The sequence below is a fragment of the Trachurus trachurus genome (genome assembly GCF_905171665.1).
Source record: "Trachurus trachurus genome assembly, chromosome: 17".
NCBI lineage: Eukaryota > Metazoa > Chordata > Actinopteri > Carangiformes > Carangidae > Trachurus > Trachurus trachurus.
In genome coordinates this window covers 2664595-2681793 of record NC_139900.1, presented here as the reverse complement: position 1 = coordinate 2681793, position 17199 = coordinate 2664595, and the positions used below count along the sequence as shown (strand labels likewise).

Sequence of the window (17199 nt, the reverse complement as noted above, 5' to 3'; positions counted from 1 at the left end):
GGCTTTTAAAAACAAACAATAACATGTTGAACTGCACCCTAAACTGGACAGAATAGGAGATATGTGATCACGCCGTTATTTTCCTGAAGAAAGAGAAGGAGGAGGAGAAGAAGAGGAAGGAGAAGAAGACCTTTGACCATATTTGGATTCGCTGAGAACTAAGGGGGCGGGGCCAAACACGGCCAAAGGTGAGTGACAGGTCGTCGTGTTGCGTTCAGGTGTCGGTCAGAGTTCAGTTCACCATATGTTCCCATGTCCCTCACTTCTCAATGACGACTGCTCAGAGAGAGAGTGTGTGAGTGTGTGTGTGTGTGTGTGTGTGTGTGTGTGTGTGTGTGTGTGTGTGTGTGTGTGTGTGTGTGTGTGTGTGTGTGTGTGTGTGTGTGTGTGTGCGGAAAAGAAGCTAAATCCTGTGTTTAAGCATCTGTCTGCAGTCAGCTTTAACAGGCTTACACCCAGCAGCCTTTCTCTGGATAACACACTCTGACACACACACACACACACACACACACACACACACACACACACACACACACACACACACACACACACACACACACACACACTGTGACACACACACACAAACAGATTTAAAGCTCGTCAGTCTGAGCAGTCGTCAAACATCATCCTCATCATGAAAACGTCTTCATCAGATTCTCCATGTGACGGCTCAGTGGCTAAACTAAGCTAAGCTAGGCTAGGCTAGGCTAGGCTAGCAGTTTTCCTCAGCTTCCAGTCTTTGTGCTAAGCTAAGCTAAGCTAAGCTAACACACAGTTAAAATGAAGCTAGATAACTCAGAGAACTGTAAATGATCCTGTAACAACTCTGTTTTTATCAAACTGTTGATCAATTCCCCTGAAACAGACAAGTTATTGATCAGTAATCTGATCAGTTATTGGTCCAAACAATTCGTCGGTAGCTGAGTTTCCATCACAGGTTTTCACAAAATAAAAGCAATATTTCGAAAAAGTGAAAGTACATAGGTGTTTCCACTGAGAGGTGTTTTTTATGAATGAGACGTACGGTGCAAATTGTGTAGCCTACTCTTCTTGTGAATGAATCTTGTTTGTTACCTCAATAAATCCAAAGAAATGTCTATGTAATTTGTGTACATTTTAGCCGTTAACATTAAAAACACACTCTTTTTGGTCGTGAAACAAGAGTAAATGGTAAAAAACGGACAAAAACGGAAAATAAAACAGATTTTATAAGGCCCTATATATTATCAGACCTGGAGTGACGTGTTAAACACTTTTGCGACACACTTTGATATCAACACATCTGTAAAAAAAAAAACAGCTCATGAGAGTGAAACACAACTTCTAACAAGTAGGCTGCTTCACTACAGTTGTCACCTCGGCGTGGCGACCCTGAAGGCAGCACGGCGGCTGCAGCCTCCTCCGTCTATCTGAGGTATGCGAGCGCTGCGGTGATGTCACGGCCGGATGAGGTCACCGCCACAAACGGCTGCTGACATCATCACACTGCCCCGACACCGAACAAACACTGTGTGTGAGTGTGTGAGTGTGTGCTGCTGCTGCTGCGTTCAGGGTGCGTGGGAACGATCAAACAAACACTACACCAAGTCACCTGGTCTGGTCAGATCCAGAGAGTAGCGAGAGATCCGACGCTGTCACGGTCACCTGAACGCATCACATTCATTCATTCAAACACATAGATCACAAGCTCTGCTGGAAATCTCACGTGAAATATTTGTGCTGCAAAGTATCCAGAAGTATTGGAATTCTGGGTAAAACTAAACATGTTTTAGATCAGAAGTCACTTCAAATGCTGCACTATGCACTCATTGATCCGTACTTATCTTACTGTGTTGAGGTATGGGGGGGAAACACATAGAAAAGCACTTTACAAAAGATTTGCATGTTACAAAAAAGAGTCATAAGGATGGTTCATCATGCTGGGTACCTTGATCATACAAATCCGTTGTTTTTAAAATCAGGAATTTTAAGATTTGAGGACCTGGTCAAATTCAAAACAGGTCAGATTTTGTTTAAAGCCTGGAATAGGTTGCTACCAATAAACATCCAGAAAATGTTTATGGTCAGAGAAAGCATATATGATTTAAGAGGGAACTGTAACTTTAAACAATCTACCATCCATTCTACCCTGAAAAGTTTTAGCATCTATTTTTGTGGTGTTAAAATGTGGAATAGACTAGATGAGGATATAAAAATGTGCAACAACTTAAAACAATTTAAAAGTAAGTACAAACATACACTCTTGGACAGTTATAAAGAACTGGACAGCTAATTTTTCTCTTTTTTTTATTTATAATCATCTTATTTCATATTAAAGCAATATGTTTTTAATCTTCTGAATTGTATGGAACTACAGATGTATGACATGAATCACAATGTAACTTGATAAGCTTTGCTTCTTTCAGCCCCTTCTCAAACATGCACAGTATCATTGTTGTTTTGTTTCTTGTTACTGTACATTGTTTGTTTGTCTTTTGATGTGCTCGTTTGAGACAAATAAAAATCAAATCAAATCAAATCACAGCTTCTTGACATGAGGCTCTTATTTTGAAATTCTGAATAGGAAGAAATGAGAAATGTTCTTTTCATGGACCGATATCAGAATCACAGGCCGGTCACGTGACACACACACACACACACGACCTCTATCACTTATTTATTCACCTGTATGAACATCATCATACATATTCTATATATTATTCTCTACACTCATACTCGTTACTGACGGATAAGTCTGAAGTAAACGTTAAATAAAACTCAGTGACCAATCACACGGCTCCATGTTCTCCCTGTGTGGCGTTCAGGGACAGTCAGGACAGTCTGAGGACAGCGGTTCAAGTTTATACCAATGAAATACACAGCGACCAGACGTTTTTATGAATAAATCTTAAGTAAAGTGTGTCCTAAGTTATGCTTCGGCCATTTTAGCACTAGTATCGTATTGTATTTCACTTATGTAGCACTGTATTTAACTTAACAAATGTCTTGGCTGTTCCTTTGCACCATTAGTGTATATTTTTTTTTATTGTTTTAGACATTGTAGGATATATTTTATCATATATATACCTCGTTTTTTATTTATTTCTTTGCATGTTTCCTTTTGGAGCAACCTGGCAAAGTGCTATCTATATTTTGATTTTACACATTCATGGCCTTGTTAAATTAATTAATGCAGAATAAGGGTGATTATTTCTCTGACAGTTATCAAACCAAGAAAACCTATAATCGTGTCTAATATCAAGTAGCTGCTGACACGCTCTGATTCTGGGACGTTACACAACAGCTGCAGCATCTGGGAACAGCTGTGAGTCACTTCACTCACTGTCGATACCCCATAATAACCAATCACCAGAGAGGAGGAGGGTAACGAACGGGTAACGGTATCAAACACTTTCACTATTATAAATCTTTGACTTTCACTTTAAAAAACAAACAAACACATTTCTCATTAACGGCGTCTTTGTCCCGAGTCTGACTTCCTGTCTCTTCAACACGATGATGTCACAGCTGTGAGTGACATCATCGACGCAACACACACACAGAAACACACACAGAACCATCTCCAACTGGACCGTCTCATCAATAGAAAGATAAGATTGATTATTAGAAAGTTATTAGAACAAATAACAAAGCAGATGAGATTTTCTTTTTTCTTTTTTTATGATTTCAATCTATTCATTCTCTTTTTTGTACCTTATTTCCATTGTCTCTATAGGACGAATCTCCTTGTTGTTTACAACTACTTCCTGGTAGAAAACCAGCATGAGAACAATAGTGACGGACGAGAGTTTCACTATATTTATCTAATTTTTCATGTCACTATATCACCGTTTAGACCAGGGTACGAAATTAAGAAAATATTTTGGGGGCAATTTTGGCCCCCACAGTCCAAAAAGTGGGGGCATTTTCAAAATATTTGGGGGCCATTTCATATATATATATATATATATATATATATATATATATATATATATATACACACACACAAAAACATAAACTAAGCTATATAAACACCTATCATAGTCTATATAAACGTTATAAATAATGGGTTATATAAAGTTATGGTTGGTCAATATTAGATATTAGATATTACCAGTAATATGAGAATATCACTGGTAGGTAGGGCTGGGCGATGTGGGGGGGCTGTTGTGAACTCAACAGTCGTTCTGGGGTGAGCAGCCAGGGCCGTTGTATAGGGGAGAAAGGTGATGATAATTCTAGGGGCCCATGCAGCGCCCAGTAGGGCCCACAAAAATCCCCAGTAGTCTAATCTTTGTATAACTGAATTATTCTGCATAAGACCCTGACTAATACTCATAGTAGGGGTGTGCATTGGCACTGCCCTCACGATTCAATTCGATTACGATTCAGCAGGTAACGATTCGATTCGATTCGATTCTCCGATGCATTGCGATGCATTGCAATGCATCAAAATTCTACTGCTCTCAACACAGCAAATTTTTCATCAGTCATGAGATATTGAACAAGAGATTTTATTGGCTTCTATGTGTGTATTATCACTCTCCTGTATCTTTGACATAAATGTCATGAAATAAAATTGAATGGTATGTATTGGATATGGCATTTAAATCACTTCTAGGGCTGCCCCCAAAAATTAGCCTTGGTCGATTGGTCGCAGGAAAAAACAAACAAACCTTTGGAGCCGTGTCTCAAAATCAATATGAAAGACTATGGGGCTTTTATTTTGAAGGGCGAGATACAGGAAGTCGTGACACTTTTTGTTGTTTTTTTTACACGGCACGGAGGTCTCTCTCTCTCTCTGCATCAGAGACCCCCTGACAGCCTGAGCTCAGTCACTCACCCTCCTCTACTGTGTTTATCGGTGATAAACGGGCATACTGCCTGTAGTGACGGTAAAACCAGACCGGCTCGTTGAGTCTCGGACCCAACACGGCCGGACTCATGAGCGTTAATTAATTCTCAACCCGACCGCGGGTGAAAAAAAAAAAAGGAAAAAGAAAGCCAGCGGCAACACTGCTACTGCTGGTGCTGCCGCTTAGCAGCTACAGGCTGCGCATGTCGTTGCTCCGGAAATGCCCCCGGAGGTAATTTGGGGGCAATTTTGGCCCCAGGATCATGATTTTTGGGGGCATTCTTGGTCAAATTTGGGGCCAAATGGCCCATGGCCCCCGCTTATTTCCGACGCTGGTTTAGACTAATCTGATGTTTGTAAAGTTTATAAAACCAATGATTGGACAAACATTACTATTTCTGTGTGCACGTTTTTGTAATTAGTCATGGTTATCATAGATTAGCCGGGCTAACGGTTAGCTACCTGTTTAACTTTAATAACTCACTGACTCAATAAACGCTCCATGAAAAAATATTTTCTCCAGCGGATATCTGAGTTCCAACATGACTGAGCTAACTGGAGTAGTTTCATGTCGTGTCCCACAACGGGAGGGTTTTAACAGCTGACGTCCTGATGTTAGCTTAGCTGCCGTTAGCTTAGCTACTGTTAGCTTAGCTACCGCCGTTAGCTTAGCTACTACCGTTAGCTTAGCTACTGTTAGCTGTCCCTGTCAGCTGAGCCACTGATGCTTTCTAGACACCGTGATTCCCCCAAACTGAATAAATACAACACATAGCAACACAAAACACACACACAGAAATAGTAATGTTTCTTCAATCATTTCAGATTTGTCTAAACGGTGATAGGGCGTGAAAAATATGATATAGTAGCTAAACTCTCGTTTGTTACTATATTGATCTCATTCAAATTACAGCTGGTTTTCTACCCGGAAGTAGAATGTAAACAACAAGGAGATTCGGTCTATATTTGTTAGCCTACTGATCGCTTTGTTCTCTATCTCCTCATTTTACTTTTCATTACTAAACAATAATAATAATATAGGCCTAATATAAGACAATATAATATATAATAATAATATATATACAACTACAGCAAACTGTTTAGTTTAGTTTAGTTCTCTGGTTATAAGTTTAGTTTAGCTAATGTTTGTGTGTGTGTGTGTGGTGCGTTCAGGTGTCCAGTTTTCAGGTGTAAATTAAACATAGATGAGTTTCTCCTGGTGACACAGCAGCTTCTCTTCTCTGCACACTGAACACACACACACACACACACACACACACACACACACACACACACACACACACACACACACACACACACACACACACACACACACACACACACACACACACACACACACACACACACACACACACACACACACACACACACGGCTATTTATGGATCCACAAGTATTCACACACACAGACACACACACACTCAGGGTTGACCCCTGACCTCTGAGTCAGAAGGCCGGACTGAACATGTGAGGGAAGAAGAAGTGGAGGTTCCCATGCACACACACTACACACACACACACACAAACTACACACAGACACACACACACACACACACACACACACACACACACAATCACAGTTCTGTTACTTTATCGTGGGCCAAGAATATGGAATTTATTACCTGTAGGCTACTTTTTTTATTTATTTATCTAGTTACAACAATTTAGGAGAGCACTAATAAAGTCTCTCCTGCTAACCAGTCAATACTTTCCACATGGTCTGCCTGCCTCTAAACTGGGATTATTTTATATTATAGGCTATTTCTTATCATATTAATCAAGCTTTTGTATTGCATTGTAGCCTACAATGTTAAATCATGTTAAACCATTATGTATGAACAGTTTTTGTACCTCACAAATGTCTGCTCATTAGCTTATTAGAACTGTAGTGGGAGAATGCCTAACCCTACAAGCCCCTTTTTTTTGGCATTTCCCCTTCACTTTGTTTTGGATTTTATATGTTATATCTTTTTTTCCCCACATGGTCTGCCTATCTAAACTGGGATTATTTTATAGGCTGTTTCTTATCATATGTTTATCAAGCTTTTTGTATTGCATTGTACAATGTTAAATCATGTTAAACCATTATGTATGAACAGTTTTTGTACCTCACAAATGTACATGCTCATTAGCTTATTAGAATTGTAGTGGGAGAATGCCTAACCCTACAATCCCCTTTTTTTTGGCATTTCCCCTTCACTTTGTTTTGGATTTTATCTGTTATATCTTTTTTTCTTTTTTTTTACTTTGATATGTGAAAATAAACTAACAAATGTACCTATGTTTGTTAGTGTCGGGGTAGCCACCTGCTCTGCTGTTCTGCGCAATCTGATGCACAGATTTACTGTATGTGTAGGGCGTCAGAATCAGAGAATGAACTTATTATTAATGTGTTGGTCAATCCTGTACGAGGTTCTGTAAGATTTTCGTCTTATTATTAATTTAATTTAATTATTTTTTTTAATGCACATCTGATGTTGGACATGTCTTATTTTGAAAAATAACTTATTTTGAAAGGCACACATGCAGTTGTAATGCTCCTCCTCACTTTCTTATTATTTGCTCTGAATGCAAAGATATCAGTTTCTTATTAATGTGGCCGGAATGCAGTGAATCTTGTTTTGTTTAGTTTTGTGGGTCTTTATTTTGTGCAATTTGATATTTATTCACTTTTGTGAACATGCTCTAAATGCAGAGATGCATTAGAAGTCAAATATATCGTTTCGTTGGTCTCCATTTTGTGCAGTTTGATATTATTTTATCCGCTTCCGTACATGCAGTTGTCATGGTAACTCCCCAGTTTCATTCATGTGCTCTGAAATGCACTTTGCTCAATAAAGAAATGAGTTTTTAAAGGCTTTTAAAAAAAAAATCTTGGTTTGAATTCTATAAAAGTGGGTCGCGACTTAATGATCATGGGAACATGTGGAGCCCAGAGTGAGACTAGTTGAGAACCCCTGCTGTAGCCTACTTTGTATTTTGTGTGTTTTTTTGTTTTGTTTTATTATCTTATTGTGCTTTTTATATGGCGATATGGATCCCCTTCTTGGGTCTGAAATAAAGAAATGAATGAAAACACACACACACAGAGAGACTTCCTCTTACCGTAGACGCGCAGCCAGCCCTGCTGCTGGGACACGGTGTCCGCCAGGATGCGGTCCAGCAGCGGGTCCAGGAGGCTCAGTGCCCCGCCGCGGGAAGAGTCCACGTCGCCGGCGGACAGAGAGTCACACGACGGCGGCTCCATGTCCGAAGAAAGGAGAGGTCAAAGTAAAAGTAAAGTAAAAGTAAAGAAAAAAGTAAAATAAAACTAAGTATTCCTGAGGAGAAAAGAGTTGAATCCCTCGGTGAAAGAAAAAGAAAGCGACGGGACAAAGCGGTGAAAGTGTCGCGGCGTGGGGAAGTCGGTTGTCGGTTGTCGGCTATCGGTCGGTCGGTGGTCGGTTGTCGGTGGTGGTTGTTGTTGTAGCCGTTAGCCGAGGCGAGGGCAGCGGCTGGCCGGCTGCCTCTGCCTCATGGCCCCGCTGCTTCCCTCTCCTTCCCGGGGTTAGCTCAGCTGCTTAGCCGGGACACAAACTTCCTACCGACCGCTGCTGCTGGTGGTGGTGGTGGTGGTGTTGGGTTGTTGTTAGTCCTCTTGCCCCTCCGTCCGCTGACTGACTGACTCAGACTGAGCCGCGCGGGCACGAGCCTGACACCGGGCGCGCTCCCGACGGTGAGAGCCTGGCTGGGAGAGAGGGAGGGAGCGAGCGACGGGAGCGCGCGTTCAGGTCTGGGTACGAAACCCTGAAACTAGTAGGGTAAAAAATTAAGCTGACAGCTATCACCATGAAATATATATATAGGGGTTGAATTTAGATATGAAGACAAGGCCGTAGCTACCATTGAGGACACCGAGGTCATGACCTCGGTATTTTTTTCGGCCTAATGAATGAAATTAAAAAAAAAAAAAAAAAAAGTGCGGTGAAAGTATTAGGGAGGACAGATGGAAGGTGACTGAGTGACTCCTCTCTTGTCCAAACAACAATTCCGGTAGGCCTATAATGCTCTTGTTTATTGACGCCCTCACGTAGGCCTACGCTGGTGTTTGTTTACTGGTTGCGGGAAAAAGGGCGATTCATGCGGAAAAAGCGAGTGATACAGCGCGTCGCGGAGCCTGCGTGCATGGAGGAGAAGGCTACTGAGTGAGTCGGTTGGCTCTAGATAAACTGCTTTTTCCAACCAGTTGTTACACTGTAAAAGTTTCGTACATACGTGCACTTGAAGCGCTGTATTATTTCGGGACGGGACCTCATGTATGCGGAGAAAACAGCTGTTTAATAGCGTCAATTCAGCGCCGTTTACTGTCTGTGTCCTGCACTATGCACTAGGTGAGCTACAGTAAGTGGGGGAGAGAGACCTCTTTCCTGCAGATACGGGGGCATCTACTGCACTGTCCATTCTTCCATCAACATTATGTGAAAAGCACAGTGACATGATACATTTTATGTTTACAGACAGGGGCGTCACTAAGTTTTAAGGACAGGGGGGGCTTAGCCCCCAGGAGATGCACAAGATGTGAGCATATGTGGTGCACTAGCACAAAATTTCACAAACAGCAAAGACTGTGAAATTATTTCTAAAAATCTTTGGACAGATTTAACAAAGAGCATACGGTGTACAATTTTTAGGCAACCATTAGCCTAGTTTTATTTCAGTCTTTTTTATTTATTTATTTAAAGAAAGCTAAGACCTGTGAGATTACTACAGACATGTCTGGAGTACAGTAGAAAATGTAAATTTTTCATCTCTGCCTAGTAAAAAACAAAACAAAAATCACATTAGAGTAAAATCTACCTTTGAATCATGGGATATCAGGCAAATGAATAAGTAATGTGTAGGCTAACTGTGTAAAAGTAGATGCTAAAAAAAATGAACTTGAGCAATTTTGCAGCTGTTTTACAGTAAGCTATTATCAGAGATGTCCAGGTGGAATTTGACCTTTGGAAAACTAATTATATTTCACTAATAGCCTGTGTCATAATATTCACTCCATCCAAATACAACTGTTTTTGGCTCATTTTGATTTCACCTAGACCTCTTCATATTTTCCCATTCAAAGAAGACCATACAACTGAAATTAAGTTTGACACCAATATTTTACAAATAGAAAATATGCATAGAAATGTGAAATACTACATAGCTAAACAACGTGAATAACCAATTATAACACAAAACAAAATTTGCTTCAAAAAGGAGCAGTCAGGTGTATGTTTGTGCTAACTATAAGGAAAAGCAAACAAACTTCCTGGGCCTGTTTCAAAGTGAGGAACACAGCTGACGCTTCAGAAGGAAGTCACCCCAAAAATAGTAGGCTATACAGTAGCTATGGTAAAAAAGAGTGCACACTTCACCCTAGAAACCTGTTCATCTTTATGTTAACAACCAGGACCTTCACATTGCATTTCAGACTTTTTTTTCGAGCTGGAATTAAACTTTATAATATAATATTTTTGCTACTCTGTGGCTGCTACGAGTGTGAGGAGCCAGTCTCCTGTTTGTAATAGATGGTGTGTTCTCATCAGAATTCAGTGAAGTTGGGTCTTCTCTGGATGATCACTAGTGATGATAATATCATAAAAATGGCATTAATCTAATATGATGTGTGTAGTTTTTATCTGTCAAAGTGCACCAGATTGAAGCCTTTTAATATAAAATTGCCCCAAATTTCTGACAGCCGCACCCCAACCCCCCCCCCCCCCCCCCCCCCCGCACACCACGACTAAATGACCTCGGTATTTCAAAAATCCTGGCTACGGCCATGTATGAAGAGTTCATTTGCAAAAGCAGATAACTCCGTTTTTAAAAAAATTCTAGAGTCTTCTTTTTTTTTTTTTTACATAAGGTGATATCGAAACCCAGAAACCCATGTTGAGACCTTTTTACAGTCTTTTTTATTTATTTTTTATTTTATATATATATATATACAGTACAGGCCAAAAGTTTGGACACACCTTCTCATTCAATGTGTTTCCTTTATTCTCACTGAAGGCACCAAAACTATGAATGAACACATGTGGAATTAACAAAAAAGTGTGAAATAACTGAAAACATGTCTTTTCTTCTTTGTCTTCTCTTTCTTCTTTTCTTCTTCCTCTCCTTCCTCCTCCTCCTCCTCTATCTCTGCCCCACCAGTTCTAGTTTCTTCATAGTAGCCCCCCTTTGCTCTGATTACTGCTTTGCACACTCTTGGCTTTCTCTTGATGAGCTTCAAGAGGTGAACCTGACCTGAAATGGTTTTCACTTCACAGGTGGTGAAGCCTTGTCAGAGAGAATCTACAATGTAAATAGTCATGAAAATAAAGGAAATGCATTGAGTGTGTCCAAACTTTTGGCCTGTACTGTATATATATATATATATATATATATATATATCAGAGGAGGCTGGTCCATTGAGGCAGAGGAGGTTGGTCCTCCTCTATTTTTGAGAGGCAAAAGGAAAATTTATTTTTTATTTAAGAAAGAGTAACTGGTTGAAATAAATCATTACCAAATCTCAGTATAATTTATAAAATATTATATATGTATTTTATCATAAAAAAAGTTTGTTTTTTGGAAGAAAATCCACTTAAAACGGCTCAACTGCGCCGCCAGCAGGCTCAGGAGACAGAGCAGGCTGTGTGAGGAGCAGGGAGCAGGAAGGTGGGGGCTCTACGGAGGTGGCAAGATTTTTACCTCCCTAACTGGCCTCGGGGCGGGATCTTCTTCCATTGACTCAATGCATTTAGGATGTCTTCATCCTGACCTGTGATTGGCTAAGACACGTAAAATGACGTCATGACGGAGGAGGCTCTTCTGTACCAATCAGCAATCAGAACACAAGATTGACAGCAGGTTGGTCCAATGACAGTTCTCCAACCCCCCTTGGTTACTGTTGCTATGTGCGCCAAACTTTCACTCCCAGCCGTGCTGCTTATGCTGCTCCTAGCACAAGAAATACGGAGTTTTCAGAGATATTGGCATCGATTTGAAAGGAAATATCAGCAGATTTCTGGATAAACTGTTAGGAGATATCAGAGAGAAGCAGTCAGAGAGATTGTTAATAGTTTTCAGTTACGTGACCTGGGCAGCTGGAGGGTAAACAAAGACACGACCGGACTTTTTTTTTTTTTCTCCGCCATCAGCTCAGGTAAAAGCATAGCTATATCTAAGAGGTAAAAGCCAAATATGTATGTAATTTGAGTGGAACACTTTGTTTTGTTATTAATAATTACAGATTTTCATGGTTTTTGTTTTTCCTTTTTAAATCAGAGGGTGTAAATCCCCACTGTGGCATTTACAGGTGTTGAACACTGGCCTGCTTTTTTTTTTTTTTACATCCCACATCCAAGATCATGGCTCTGTCTTTTTCATTAGGCCTGTGTTAATCTGAAAACAGTAAGATTTAATAAAATTATGTTGTTTTTAAGAAATCTTGTAAGACATTGTTTTACTGTTTAATTTTCATTGAATATAATAAAGTAGGGAGAAGTAGTGCTATAAAATAAAATGAGGCCGTGGACTGGTGTTCCTCCTGTCCTCCCTAATTTTTTCAGTCACCAGCCGCCACTGATATATATATATATATATATATATATATATATATATATATATATATATATATATATATATATATATTTATTTATATATATATATATATATATATATATATATATATATATATATATATATATATATATATATATATATATATATATATATTTATCATCAAATAACATCACCAATTGAACAAGGAACAAAAAAACAAAGCGACAGACATTCCAAGACATGACAAATAAAAGGCAAACATTATCGAAACATTTAAAGAACTAATATATAGGCTAGTAGATAAATAATATAAAAAATATAGAGATGATAAAATAATGAGTAAATAAATAAAATAAATAAATATGTCTAATAAAAGAAATAAATTATAAAAAAAAGACCTTAAAAATTTAAATTAAAGATTTTAATCTATAACTTTTTACAGTCTATGGTCTATGCAAAGAATGTAAAGCCTCAGCTCATTTTTTTTCAAAACGGCACTTATCTGCTTTTGCAAATGAACTCTTCATATGTAAATGATGCAATATCTAATTAATATGCATTAATTTGCATATTTTCAGAAGAGAAATCTGAAAAGTGTATAAAGCGAAACTTTCAAAACAAAAATTTATTTTGTTGGCAAAAAACCCTCAATTGTATGTTTAAATATGTAGATGAGGCATAATCTAATTAAGTAAGCACTTATTTGCATACATTTACAGAACAGAAAGCTGAATAATGGATGAAGCTAAACTTCTTTTTTTTTTTAAATGCTCAAATTTATTTTGTTGACATACTTAATTTTATGTTTAAATGTGGCTATATAACGAAATATGCACTAATTTCTACAACAGAAATCTGATCAATGGATGAAGCTACTTTCAAAATTCTTGTTTTATTTTGTTGACGTGCACAGGCAGGTGAGGCAGTGCCAGGAATAATTAAATTATTTAGTTAATCTAAGGTTTAATTATTATTATTATTTTATTTCAGATAACTTTACCACAGGTTTAAATGTGTCAGTATTTGGTGATTTTCATAGTCTAATAAACGCGACTCAACTGATTTTACCTCCAGCGGCCGTAAAAGCCACTCTTCTGCCCATACGGTGTGTATGAGGCTGTTTGTGCATGCGCAGTTAGTTCCCCCCATAGACTTGCATGTACGCCAAGGGAGGCAGAGGCTACGCTGCCTCATTGCGTAACTCTACTGAGTGTGAGCGGCACGTACGTTCACGTTGCTTTTGTGAATTGTAAACAAACAGACCCTCGGTTTTAGCTTCCAGCAGTTTAGCGGCTGATTCAACTGCAGCAGTGATGGATAACTCTACCGGAGAGGCTCAACAACTTCATGACCTTCATTTGAGGAATAAACGGCAGCTTTTACCTGACGGAGACCAACGCCTGAGCTAAGGTAACGTTAGCCAACAGTTAGCAGCTTTTACCTGACGGGGAGAAGACCAACGGCTGAGCTATGGTAACGTTTGCTAACAGTTAGCCAACAGTTAGCAGCTTTTACCTGACGGGAGACCAACGCCTGAGCTAAGGTAACGTTAGCTAACAGTTAGCCAACAGTTAGCAGCTTTTACCTGACGGGAGACCAACGCCTGAGCTACGGTAACGTTAGCTAACAGTTAGCCAACAGTTAGCAGCTTTTACCTGACGGGGGGGAGACCAACGGCTGAGCTACGGTAACGTTAGCTTAACAGTTAGCCAACAGTTAGCAGCTTTTACCTCATGGAGACCAATGGCTGAGCTACGGTAACGTTAGCTAACAGTTAGCCAACAGTTAGCAGCTTTTACCTGACGGGGGACCAACGGCTGAGCTATAGCTAACAGTTAGCCAACAGTTAGCAGCTTTTACCTGACGGGGAGGAGACCAACGGCTGAGCTACGGTAACGTTTGCTAACAGTTAGCCAACAGTTAGCAGCTTTTACCTGACGGGGAGGAGACCAACGGCTGAGCTACGGTAACATTAGCTAACAGTTAGCCAACAGTTAGCAGCTTTTACCTGACGGGAGACCAACGGCTGAGCTACGGTAACGTTAGCTAACTTAACAGTTAGCCAACAGTTAGCAGCTTTTACCTGACGGAGACCAATGGCTGAGCTACGGTAACGTTAGCTAACAGTTAGCCAACAGTTAGCAGCTTTTACCTGACGGGGAGGAGACCAACGGCTGAGCTACGGTAACATTAGCTAACAGTTAGCCAACAGTTAGCAGCTTTTACCTGACGGGAGACCAACGGCTGAGCTACGGTAACGTTAGCTAACAGTTAGCCAACAGTTAGCAGCTTTTACCTGACGGGAGACCAACGCCTGAGCTACGGTAACGTTAGCTAACAGTTAGCCAACAGTTAGCAGCTTTTACCTGACGGGGGGGGAGACCAACGGCTGAGCTACGGTAACGTTAGCTAACTTAACAGTTAGCCAACAGTTAGCAGCTTTTACCTCATGGAGACCAATGGCTGAGCTACGGTAACGTTAGCTAACAGTTAGCCAACAGTTAGCAGCTTTTACCCGACGGGAGACCAATGCCTGAGCTGCGGTAACGTTAGCTAACAGTTAGCCAACAGTTAGCAGCTTTTACCTGACGGGAGACCAACGGCTGAGCTACCGTAACGTTAGCTAACAGTTAGCCAACAGTTAGCAGCTTTTACCTGACGGGAGACCAACGGCTGTGCTACGGTAGCTAACAGCTAGCTTTTACCTACTTTCTCTCTCTGTCCCTCTCTTTCTTACACACTCACAGCCCAGGTTGTCCGTCATATCTGTCGTAAACCTTGATATAATAGCTTGTTGAGTACAGTTAACATTATTGTTGCTTCGTTTTGAGTGTAGATTCATTGTTAACGGTTTGTTGTGTAGCTAATGTTAGCACCAGTGGTCCAATATCGCGATTCTGTTACTATGTTTTGTTGCTGATACAGAGAAAATGGCCATTATTGGAGCCCAGATCATTGTTCAGGAGAGAGAGAGCTTTACATTGACATCTGACATGCATGGGTCAGACTAACTTTTGGTGAATTTAAGAGAAATCTACAGACCAAAGAGACAAAATGAAGTAAAATAAAAACCTTAATGTGGATTTTCTACTTTTTCTTTCCTCGCTAGAAGTTTACTTTTTTTAATTGATTGGTTATTTGTTGATTAGATATTGGTTTTCAATTTACATGTGTATCAGTGATGTGATGTGTTTGATTTAAGTTTCCATGTGGGTGTTGTGGTTTTACGCACTCAACAATGAAAATAACAATCAGATGTATTGATCATGGTGTGGTTTGTAGCTAGCAGTGTGGTTGCAGCCTCACACTGATATATTTTTAAAATATGTAAAACTGGCATTTCAAGATGTCACTTTAATACTGATTTATCTTTATAATGTGCTGAATTAATATTCCCCCCACAGTTTTCATTTTATTATGTCAGCTAAATCGATTCATTTAAACAATAAATTATCATTGAAACACATTACATGTTTACAAAAAGTACAAAATAATGAGATTTAAAGTATATTGTGCATCTACAAAATTAAAGTCAACATAAAGCTCATCGCATCAAAGTCTGTCAAAAGTTTTATTATGTTTAAAAAATCATAATAATTAATTTTTTTATCGTTTAAAATGATTTAAAAATGTTAGATTAATGCCTTTCTCATCACTTTAACACAACTTCACCATCATGTCACATATTTCTGTCAGAAGAACTTTATCATTATTATTGATTTACTCTCTCATCATCACCCCGGCCCCTCCCTTCAGAAACACAGACAGGACTCTGACGCCACCTGCTGCTCTCAGCTGGGAACAGCAGCACCGTCTCCAGTAACACTTTACCATGAGGAACACAAAGTTAGAGTAGTTACTGAGGAACTAATGAGTAGTTAGTGAGGAACTAAAGTACACAAAATTAGAGTAGTTACTCATTTTTATGTCTCACTTTACTTTAGGGAACACAAAAATGGTAACTAATGATTAAGTAATAGTTAGTTCCTAATTAGTTCTGCAGTAATTTGATCAGGAGTTACTGAAGAAAGACCATTAACTAATAGTTAGTTCGTCATTAGTTCCTCAGTAACTACTCTTTTGTGTACCTTATTGTAAAGTGTTACCCCATCCATTAAATGCACATTTGAGCAGTTGTTCCCAAACTTTTTCTTTCTTTTCTTTTTTTTAAATTTATTTTTACCTTGAAGCCCCCCTGCTTGTGTCCAAGACAACATGAAGCAAGTAAATACAACACAGAAATCTAGTAATAAATTAAATAAAAGCAAAGCCATGACTCATGTTATACATCCCTGTAAAGCCAGAACCATGAAATAATTGTCAGAAAATTAAACATGTTTGAAATTGGATTCTTTATTGGACCTTCTGACAAATAATGATAAAAACATATATAATACGAAATAGATAACTGCTGTATCTTTTTTTGATACACACATTTTCAAGACGGTTTTACTATAAAATAAGTTATGAAATATTAAGTAGTTTTACATTGCATCAATGCAGTAACTATTCCTATTGAGGTTTTCTTACCATAACTTTTTCAAAATTGGCAAAAATATCCGTGAGAAAACACATTTGGCCCTCTGGTGCATGAATTACTGCACCCTGGTGGATCATCTGATCATTGCATGTATCTAATTGTATGCATTATGTTTTCTTTTTTTTTGGGGGGGGGGGGGGGGGGGGGGGATCACAGTGAGGATGTAGAGGTCTCAAAAACTCATGTATTTTCATGTATCAAATTTGATACAAATGGCGACATAACAGAAGTAGTGAGTTA

General features: G+C 39.2%; 1 protein-coding gene across 2 annotated transcripts in view; it reads right to left on the bottom strand.

Moving 5' to 3' along the window:
* rasal2 (RAS protein activator like 2) overlaps window positions 1-8468 on the bottom strand; it is a 104142-nt gene extending 95674 nt beyond the window's left edge. For both annotated transcript variants that reach the window (XM_083991586.1, XM_083991587.1), the window contains exon 1: window positions 7959-8468. In XM_083991586.1, the coding sequence (XP_083847712.1) occupies window positions 7959-8100 (142 nt within the window). In that variant the 5' untranslated portion in view covers window positions 8101-8468. The remainder of the gene's footprint in view (window positions 1-7958) is intronic.
* Between the last annotated feature and the right edge of the window lie 8731 nt (window positions 8469-17199).